The sequence below is a fragment of the Callithrix jacchus genome, chromosome 20, assembly GCF_049354715.1.
Source record: "Callithrix jacchus isolate 240 chromosome 20, calJac240_pri, whole genome shotgun sequence".
Lineage (NCBI taxonomy): Eukaryota > Metazoa > Chordata > Mammalia > Primates > Cebidae > Callithrix > Callithrix jacchus.
Genome location: NC_133521.1, coordinates 15,238,418 through 15,249,056, shown reverse-complemented (window position 1 = coordinate 15,249,056; position 10,639 = coordinate 15,238,418). Strand labels below are relative to the sequence as shown.

General features: G+C 51.7%; 1 protein-coding gene across 1 annotated transcript; it reads right to left on the bottom strand.

Moving 5' to 3' along the window:
* Nucleotides 1-2,234: 2,234 nt before the first annotated feature.
* CCL22 (C-C motif chemokine ligand 22) lies at nt 2,235-8,947 on the bottom strand. Its single transcript, XM_002760969.6, has 3 exons — nt 8,841-8,947; nt 6,771-6,894; nt 2,235-4,111 (listed from the first exon to the last, which is right to left on the bottom strand). Exons 1-3 carry the CDS (start codon nt 8,911-8,913, stop codon nt 4,027-4,029), a joined length of 282 nt encoding a protein of 93 aa, XP_002761015.1. The 5' UTR covers nt 8,914-8,947; the 3' UTR covers nt 2,235-4,026.
* Between the last annotated feature and the right edge of the window lie 1,692 nt (nt 8,948-10,639).

Here is a 10,639-nt window from a genome sequence, read left to right as displayed (position 1 = left end):
TGCACAGGAAGCTGAGGCAGGAGAATCGCTTGAACCCAGGAGGCAGAGGGTACAGTGAGCCAAGATCGCACCACTGCACTCCAGCCTGGGTGACAGAGCAAAACTCCATCTCCAAATAAATAAATAAATAAATATATCAGCAGGACTCCACCAAGGATAAGGGGTATTGCCTTATCCAGCCTGGGTGACAGAGCGAGACTCTGTCCACCCCACCACCACCCCGCCAAACAAAACAGAGCAAAGTCAAGTCCATTGTCTTACACAATTTAGTTATTTCCTCGTGATGTCACCTAATTTGTTCCTCTATCCTATTTATTTCCTGTAAACTGAGAGTTAGATCTAAAGGCTTGATTAGACCCAGGCTACATACTCTTGGCAAGAATCTGTTACGAGTAGTACTGTATGTATGCTTCGCATGGCCCAGTTGCTCTGCTTTTCTTTGGGTGGATGGAATTGATGGATCAATGGGTGATTGCTAGACATCTTTATTGAAGAAGAATTAGTCCCCTTATGACTTGAAAGTCAGCTGTGGCATGTGGTGCTGGCACCCTGCCACATGCACGTAGGCAGGATTTTGACAGACCATTCCAGGCAGAGGCGAAAGCCTCACCAAGGTGGAAGGTATGGAATGTGTTCAGGGGTGGGGAACAGCTCGATGCCATTGGCTCTCAGGGAGGCTGTGGCTGGGCCAAACTGCACAGAATTGTGAAGCGGGCGCGAAGAATGAGGATGCTGTTGACAGGCAGGAGAGAGCTGGGAAGGTCTTGGGCTGAGTGATAACTAGAGTAACGATGAGAAAAAAAATGGGCAGCACTGGACAGCAAAAAAGTTCCTCTGTGGTGGGGTAGGGATGGCAAGAATGGGGGTGTCCCTGTCCCCACTTCCACAAGCCCTCAGGTGGCCAGGACCCTGTGCCCCAGATAGCAGGAATCCTGTGCTGTTCTTGGGGGGCATGAGGGACTCTCTTAGGCCTGGAAGTAGCACAGAAGCAGCTCTGGAGAGGATGGGGAGATCGGGGCACTCCCGCAGGACCAGGGTGGGAGAAGGGAGGGGCATGATGAGGGGGCCACCCTGCCACCACCTCCAGGCATTTCCTGATACTCCTTCCCTCTCTCCAGTGTCTGCTGGTACAGAGGGAAGGTGAAGGGTGAGTGGCTGAGTGACTATGCTGCTGAAAGCTCTAGACTTGGGGACTGCGATCATGGGTTCAGCAAATCCTCCTGACAGGGAGGCCGAGGCAGGAGGATCGCTTGAGCCCAGGAGTTTGAGACCAGCCTGGGTAACATGGCAAAACCCCGTCTCTACAAAAATCAGCCGGGAAGGGATAGAGAGAAAATCCCAAGGCCCCTGGGGCCTAGTCCCCCAGCTCTCCCAGCTTATCTTTTCTGGACAGTAAGGAGGGCTGCCCTCTGCCTGTGCCCACGCTGGCTGTACCAGAAGGAAGGGGCCTGGGTCCCTGAATGACCACATGGAAGGTTGCCCAAGACTGAGAATGCTTGATTAGACTTTGTGTGAGAAGAAAGAACTTCTGTTGAGTTGAGCCACTGAGATTCAGAGGTGTTTGTTGCAGGAGGTAGCCGTTCTGGACTAACACTCCCTCCCTCTCTCCAGCATCTGCTGGTGCAGGGAGAAGGTGAAGGGTGAGTGGATGAGTGACTATTGCTGCTGAAAGCTCTAGACTTGAGGACTGTGTTCATGGTTTGACAGCTGGTGCGAAGATGGGCTGGGATCTCTGGGACAAATGTCTGGGCTTCCCATCAGCACCTGTGCAACCACTCCCAGGTCCTTGTGTCCAGCCCAGACTCCCCACCACTCACATGGTGACCTTGGGCAAGGCACTGCCTATTTCAGAGTGAAGGCTTCCCCAGTGGGAGACAGGAGATCATGGCGCCCCCTGCCCCATCTCACAGGTACAGCAAATGCCAGGCACAGTGACTCGCTCCTATAATCCCAGCACTTTGGGAAGTCGAGGCAGGAGGATCTCTTGAGCCCAGGAGTTTGAGACCAGCCTGGGTATCATGCAAAACCCTGTCTCTACAAAAATTAGTCAGGAATGCATAGATAGACCCAAATCGCAGCCTTTAGCCTGGCCCAACCACCTGAAAATGGTCTCCACCCAGGGTGCCTTCACTCAGTTACACCCCATTCTCTGCCTCCTGCCACAGAGAGAGAGTGTGTGTACTAGCCTATAACAGCCAGCTTTCTCCCAGGGCCACCCTGTCCCCCTCTCATGTAGTTCCTAAAATTATTCAATTCATCCGTTTGGCTTCTTAAGTATTTACTCTGTTTTCATATACATATATAACTCCAGCTTTTAATAACAAGCCAAGCGTAGTCATTCACACCATAGCATGAATTTGCTTCTCTGCTATTTAGGGAAGGAGGCAGGGAAAGTGGAATTGGGGGGGGTATTCTGAAGAGGTCAGGCCTGGGTATTGGAGGTTGGAGGACCATCCAAAAAAGCCTGAGGGGAGAAGGAAGTGTGAGCAGACATGAAAGTAGGTGAAATGGGGAAGAAAGGAATAGGAGTCTTCTCTTAGGGAAAAAAAGGGGAAGCTGGGCACGATGGCTCATGCCTGCAATCCCACCACTTTGGGAGGCCAAAGAGGGTGGATCACTTGAGGTCAGGAGTTCAAGACCAGTTTGGCTGACATGGTGAAACCCTGTCTCTACTAAAAATACAAAAATTAGCCAGGCATGATGACACACACCTGTAATACCAGCTACTTGGGAGGTGGAGGCAGGAGAATCGCTTGAACCAGGAAGGTCGAAGTTGCAGTAAGCCGAGATCATGTCGATGCATTCCAGCCTGAGTGACAGAATGAGACCCTGTCATAAAATAAAAAGGGGTCAGGGGGCAGGCACAGTGGCTCATGCTTGTCATTCCAGCACTTTGGGAGGCCAAGGCGGGCAAATTATCTGAGGTCAGGAATTCGAGACCAGCCTGGCCAACATGGTGAAACCTCATCTCTACTAAAAATGCAAAAGTCAGTCAGGTGTGGTGGCAGGCACCTGTAATCCCAGCTACTCAGGAGGCTGAGGCAGGAGAATCGCTTGAACCTGGGAGATGAAGGCTGCAGTGAACCAAGACTGCACCATTGCACTCCAACCTGGGTGACAAAAGCGAAACTCCATCTCAAAAAAAGGGGGAGGGGAAGAAAGGTGAATCTGGGCAAATTTGGAGCTTCACATTGACCCAGTGGGCTCCTTTCTAGTGACCTTGAGTCTCTGTATCGACATGTAACTGCCTTTTGGCAGGGAGAGGGGAGGGACATGAGTTTTATTGATTTTGTCTGCAGCCACTTTCTGGACTCCAATTCTGAGCCAGGCCCTGTCTGCAGTGCCCCTAGAGGCTGAGAGATGAGAACAACTTAGATATGAACCTTGGTCCAAGAAGTGGGGAGGTGAGGGAGACAAGCCGCCAAATCCCAAGAATCTGGGAAGACTATGACTAGGGGCATTAAGCGGGGACAGAGGGCCAGGGGACGTCTAATACATGAAATGCAATTACCAGCTGCTTGGGCAAGCAGTGCTTTGGAGGGCTGGTGGGGCTCCACAGGTGCAGGTGGTGAGAATTTCTGGGTGTCGGCAACATCCCGGGCAAAAACCCCGAAGTGGGATGTGTGGTATGGGTTTGGAGAACAGGGAGCTAGAACCCAACATGCATGAAGGGAAGTGGGCAGGCTGGAGATAGGGATGGAACCCAGATCCAGAGGGCCGCGTGCAGGCTTGGGAGCCCTGACCTCAGCTTAGGGCCGTGGGGAGTCATGGGAGGGTTTGAGCAGGGGAAGTCACTGATGGGAATAGGACCCATTGGCTGCAGGGAGGCAGAGGATGGGTTAGAGGGGTCAGGGAGGAGATGGGAGTGACAGCACAGAAGGGACAAAGGGTGACAGCCTCAGGGATGGAGATCAGGGAATGCAGAGTTGGCACAGGCTTCCGGCGGGGAGCAGCTGTAATGGCAGGGAGGTAGGGCTCCTGAGCTTTCCTGTAGGAGCCAAGGCCATGGTCATCAGAGTAGGTTCCTCATTCTCTCAGCTTCTTGAGAATCATCTTCACCCAGAGCGCTCTGGGGTCGGCACAGATCTCCTTATCCCTGAATGTTTTCAAGCTGGAAGGAGAAGACCCCAGAGACAATGCAGCAACATTAGCATGCAGCAAGGATTAGCATTTATGAACCACATACAGTATGCAGGGCTCAGCATTTATGAGTCACCTACTGCACATAAGGTTACCTGCTAAATAGAGTGGTTCAAAATTTATGAGCTACCTGTGGTCTGAAAAGAATGTTTCTCAAGAAGAAGAGGAGGTCAGGAGCTCACATCTGTAATCCCAGCATTTTGGGAGGCCGAGGCAGGAGGATCGTTTGAGCCTGGGAGTTTGAGCCCATCCTGGGCAACATGGCGAAACCCTGTCTCTACAAGAACATATAAGTCAGCTAGGCATGGTGGCATGTGCCTGTGGTCTCAGCTACCTGGGAAGTTGAGGTGGGAGGATTGTTTGAGATCAGATCAAGGCGGCAGGGAGCCCAGATCTCTCCACTACACTCCAGCCTAGGCAATAGAGACAGACCCTGTGTTGAGAAAATGAAAAAGAGGAAGAGGAGCAGCAAAGACTTCCAGGACCCTCAGCTCTTAGTCCCAGTCTTGAGTTCCAGGTCAGGACATGAAATAGAATCACCAAGACTTGTTTTTGTTTTGTTTTGTTGCTTTTGTTTTTTGAGATAGAGTCTCTTGTCATTCAGGCTGGAGTGCAGTGGCATGATCTCTGCTCACTGCAGCCTCTGCCTCCAGGTTCAAGCGATCCTCCTGCCTCAGCCTCCCAAGTAGCTGGGATTACAGGCTTGAGCCACCATGCCCAGCTAATTTTTGTATTTTTAGTAGAGATGGGGTTTCACCATGTTGGCCAGGCTGGTATTGAACTTCTGACCTCTGAACTTCTGATCCTCCCAACTAGGCCTCCCAAAGTGCTGAGATTACAGGTGTAAGCCACTGCACTCAGGCTTTTTTTTTTTTTTTTAAACAAGACAGAGTCTTACTAAATTACCAAGCCAGTCTCCAAATCCAGGGCTCAGGCAATCCTCCTGTCTCAGCCTCTGGAACTACCGTGCCCAGCAATTGAGCATCTATTACGTGCCAAACATTGAGCTCTTCACCTTCCTCTTACTGCTACTGTGTCCTGCAATGCTCCAGAGGCCCCCTAACCTCTCTGTGCTCATTTCCTCACCTGTCCCTTGCTAAGCCTTTCAAAAGGGGACCATGACGGCACATACCACATAGGGTAGTTCCAAGGATTAAATGAGTTCACATTTATAAAGTGCTTACAGCGGTGCCTAGCACTTAGCAAGCACTCTCTATGTGTTTGATAAACACAAATAAGTGAAATAAGTAAAGGTTATTACTCCATTGTACTGTTGGGGAAACTGAGGCTCAGAGTTAAAGAGACAAGAATGCTGGGAGGCTTTCCTGCTTCAGTCTTCTTTATTATTCACCTGCAGATTCCTCAAAGAGATGGGATCAGCAGTGAGGAGGAAGGAGATGAGAAGATATTAGAGCCCCAAAGTGGGTCATGAGCCCCCAAACCAGCCTCCCCCAGTGTGTGATTTGGTGGGCAGCAGGTTCTGAGCATTTGGAAAACCAGCCAGAGAGGCTACCACAGAGAGAGCAGTACCCGTCCTCGAGCCAGGCACAGGCCCCAGGCCAGGGAAAAGGAGGCAAAGAAGCCAGAGAAAGAAACAGAGGAGAACAAGGAACCCAGGAGAAAACCCTGAATGAGGAACCAGGAGTGAGTTCTGCCTCAGCCTGGGCAGCCTTGAGCAGGTCACTGTCCCTTGCTAAGCCTGTTTATCCATCTTTACCATGGGAATCATTGAACCTCCTCATAAGAGTGTTGTAAGAATTAAATCAGTTAACATAGGTACTGATTAGAATAGTGCCTGGCACTCGGGAGGCACCCTGGAAATTTTAGCTCTTAATTGTTATTCTTCTGGTCAAAATGGGCTGCCTCGGATGACTCCTGGGAGCCTGGAGAGGATCCAATATGCTTCTACTGTGCTTTTTAAAAAAAATTAAAATTAAAATTAAAAAAACAAAGTCTCACTCTGTTGCCCAGGCTGGAGTGAGGTCAAACGATCTCAGCTCACTGCAACCTCCACCTCCCGGGTACAAGCGATTCTCCCACCTCAGCCTCCCGAGTATCTGGGACCACAGGCATGTACCACCACACTCAGCTAATTTTGTATTTTTACTAGAGACGAGGTTTTGCCATGTTGACCAGGCTGATCTCGAACTACTGACCTCAAGTGATCAACCTGCCTTGGCCTCCCAAAGTACTGGAATAACAGGCGTGAGCCACGGCACTCAGCTCACCATCCATTTTTGCCAGAACCTGGGATGATCTTTGCTGACTCAGTGACACCAGGCATACTCCTATATCTGCTCTACCCAAATACCCTAGATACCACAGCTACTGACTGCCTACCGCCATGCCCACACTGGGCGGCACCCTGTTCACTCAGCTCTGCATCCTCAGAACCTGACATGTTGCCTGGCACATAGTAAGCGCCTGATAATATTTGCTGAATGGTCACATTATTTTCATATGTAGTACACCCAAGCCTGAACTGAGCCATCTCTTCCAGCCAAGCCATCCTGGAAGGCATCCAATAGCCTGCCACATCCGTGGGTGTGTCCCACCCACCAGCACGTGGGCCATCCCAGGCCGTACCCATCGGGCCCTCCCAGGCCCTGTGGCCCCAGCTCCGTACTCACACCACGCCAGGCCTCAGGCAGGAGTCCGAGGTCCAATAGAAGTGTTTCACCACACGCCAGGGCAGACGGTAACGGACATAGTCACGGCAGCAGATGCTGTCTTCCATGTTGGCACCGTAGGGACCTGGGAGAGGGGTACCCAGGGAATTCACAAGCTGGAGCCCAGAGAGGTCACCCTCCGCCCCAGCCCCTGACCTCGGCCTCTCCAGGCTCCAGAAAAGAGATGCAGTTTTTCTGTTCTCGTGGAAGGATGGTGACCAGAAGATTCTGAGCCCTCCAAGACACTACTCTTGGAGTTTCCGAGAAGCCACTTAGGGCCCAATGTCTATATTCTGGGATAGTCAGCTCCAGGAGCAGCGATTCAGAACAACTAAGCATCAGCTGTACCCCAAGATGAGACTTGGTGACTCTGAGCCACAAGGAGCCTTAGATTCTTGCTGCTCAAGGTGAGGTCTGTGGTCCATGGCATCAGCGTCACCTGGGAGCTTGTCAGAAATGCTCAGTCCCCAGATCCAGACCCACTGAATCCGGTGTGCATTTGACAGGCTCCCGGGTGATCCATCAGGATGTGGGCATTTGGATAGTCTGCTTCTGCTCATGTCTGCTCCAAACCCCTTCAGTGCGCACTAGGGAGCCTGTGGTCCAGAGACGGGGAGGCACTTGCCCAGGGTCACACAGCAAGATGCAGCAGAGTCAGGACCAAGGCTCAACAGAGGACAGTCTTGTAGATCCGAGTTCGAATCCTGTTTTCCCCTGACTCACTGGGCCACACTGACCAAGTCACTGAACACCTCTGAGGCCCAATTTTCTCCTCTGACCAAAGGAGTAATAACAGTACCAACTTCAGAGGGTCTTTAATGCATGAACGCACTCAGAAAGCCCAGCAGCTGGGAGCGATCCTTGTTCATAGATGCCCAGCCCTGCTCCAGCGCTCACTCCTCCACCCAAAACAGCACGAGTATAGGGCGGGGTGGAGAAGAGGAGTCAGGAACCCGTGCTGAGGACAGGTTCTGGGCAAAAATGGGCAGTGAGCTGGGGGCAGTGGCTCATGCCTGTAATCCTAGCACTTTGGGAGGCCGAGGCAGGAGTATCAGAGTATCACTTGAGGTCAGGAGTTCGAGACAAGCCCAGTCAACATGGTGAAACCCTGTCTTTACTAAAAATACAAAACTTAGCCGAGCATGGTGGCAAGTGCCTGTAATCCCAGCTATTCAGGAGGCTGAGGCAGGAGAATCACTTTAACTAACCCCAGAGTTAGAGGTTGCAGTGAGCTGAGATTGCACCACTGCGCTCCAGCCTGGGCGATAGAGACTCCATCTCGAAAAATAAATAAAGTAAAATATAATTTTAGGCTGGGCACGGTGGCTCATACCTGTAATCCCAGTTTGGGAGACCAAGACAGGTGGATCACCTGAGGTCAGGAGTTCAAGACCAGCCTGGCCAACATGGTGAAAACCCATCTCTACTAAAAATACAAAAATTAGCTGGGTGTGGTGGCACATGCCTGTAATCCCAGCTACTGAGGAGGCTGAGGCAGGAGAATCACTTTAACCCAGGAGGCAGAGGTTGCAGTGAGCCAAGATTGCCCCATTGCACTCCAGCCTGGGCAACAAAAGCAATACTCGGTCTCAAAAAATAAAATAAAATAAATAAAAATAATAATAAATTTTTTAAAATGGATGATGGGAGAATAGCACCAGCTTTCCAAGTCAGAATGCTTTGCCGCAGCCCCCTGCCTTCTCTGACGAAGGTCTGCCCCCTTAGAAGCTCCTCACCCACACTCCTAGGGCCCTATGCTTGAGATTTCTGGGGCAGAAGATCCCAAAGCTGTTCCCATCGCAACCCCCAACCTAGCTGAGACAGATCCTAGACTCCAAGCCTTCAAGGCTACCCATTCAACAGACATGTAAATTGAAGGCCAGGGAAGCACTGCAACTAGCCTAAGGCCTCAAGAGCCAACAGCAGATTGAGGTCTTCCAATCTCAGTCCAGTGCTTGTCTAAGACATGAGGAAGACACCCCAGCGTCCACCCTGGCCTCCGCAGGGGGACTTCCTGCCCCCCAGCCTCACCTGCCTCAGTTGCTTGAAGCGCCACAGCAAGGAGGACGAGGGGAGCCAGGAGCACGGTCTGTAGGCGAGCCATACTCTGTCCTGTATGTGTCAGCCCAGGTGTCTGCAAAGGGCCATAGGAGACCTGGTTTTTAAGTTGCGCAGGCTCCGCCCACAAACCTCACTCACTTACTTCTTAGTCACTGGGGTGTCCAGAATCTCTTGACATTCACATCACCAAAAGAACTGCCTCTCACTTCCCCCAAAATGGAGAAATTCTCTTTGGTGGGGAACCACTCAGAGGGGACCCCCCTCTGCCTCAACTCTGTCCTCTCCTCTGGTTTCAGAGACTTGTAAAATCCCCCTCTTAGAGGCTCGTGCTCCCTGGGGTCTCCTCGCTGTGTGGCTTTGGCCATGTCTGGGTGTCTCTGGGACTTGGTCTCCCTATCTGGTAACAGAGATGGTTTCACAGGCCTGTTGACTTCACTGGTGTAGATCAAGTGTGAGTGTGAAGCCACCCTCACCTGGAATTGAGGCCTGTCTTGTACCCTTCGTGACGGCATCGCTGACCTCTCTTCAATGAGAGAGGCCTACGAACCCGTTGACCTATCGCCAGCCTCCTCTGGGGCTTCTTGCGAAGTCCACATTGGCCAGGTCGTGGATTTCTCAATGGTTTATGAAAAGCACACCCACACTTCTGTCCTGCCTGATCTTCCTTCCCAGTGGCTACCAGGCCCTTCCTCCCCAACTCCCTCTCAGACCCTCATCATGTCCGTGTCTCATCGACAATGTTTCCTAAATCTCCCTCAGTTCTGCCCCCTTCTCTCTAACACCACTGTCCCTGCCCAGTCCAGGCCACCTCCACCTCGGGCTGGGCTGCTGGCCCCCTCGATGCCGTCCCTACCCTGCAGCAGCCAGAATAGGCAGTCCAGAGCTGCACACTCTCTTTCCTGCCTCAAAGCCCTGCTGTGGCTCCCCATTCACCTAAGGGCAGAGCCCGGGCTCCTGTCTGTGGCCTTCAAGGCCCCCTTCCCACACAGGCCTCTCCCCTGTGGTCTCCCTCCCGTGAGGAACTCCTCACAGTTCCTCAAAAGGGACTGTGGCCTGTCCCTGGCCTTTAGTGTTGCTCTTTACATCCCTACTGCATAAACTCCTACTCAGGCACCAAAGTTGTGTGAAATGTCACATCCTGGGTAAGCACAGGACCTTAAAGCCTTCTAGAGGACCTGGCATGTGGGCCTGAGCAGATTGTGTCAGGTTTTCTCTTTCTCAAGCCCCTCCCTAGAAGCCAGACTCCAAGCTCTTGGAAGACCGGGTTTCCCTTCATTTTTCTTGGCATTCCCAGTGCCCTCTAAGGATCAGGCACATTGTGAGTGCTCAGAACACATCTAATGGGCTGCATGCAGTGGCTCACGACTGTAGTCCCAGCATTTTGGGAGGCTGAGGCAGGTGGATAACCTGAGGTCAGGAGTTCAAGACCAGCATAGCCAACATGGAGAAACCCCGTCTCTACCAAAAAATACAAAAATTGGCCAGATATCCCAGGTACTAGGGAGGCTGAGGCAAGAGAATGACTTGAATTTGGCGAGAGGTGGAGGTTGCAGTGAGCTAAGATTGTGCCACTGCACTCTAGCCTGGGTGACAGAATGAGACTCCATCTCAAAACAAAACAAAAAACATATCTAATGAAGGAGGAAACTGAGGTTCAGAGAAAGACCGGACTTGCCCAGTTCACACATCCACACAGCGGCTACGCCAGGCCTGGGACTCAGACTTGGGACTCCATTTGAAAGGGATCCATCCATTTATCCATTCCTTCA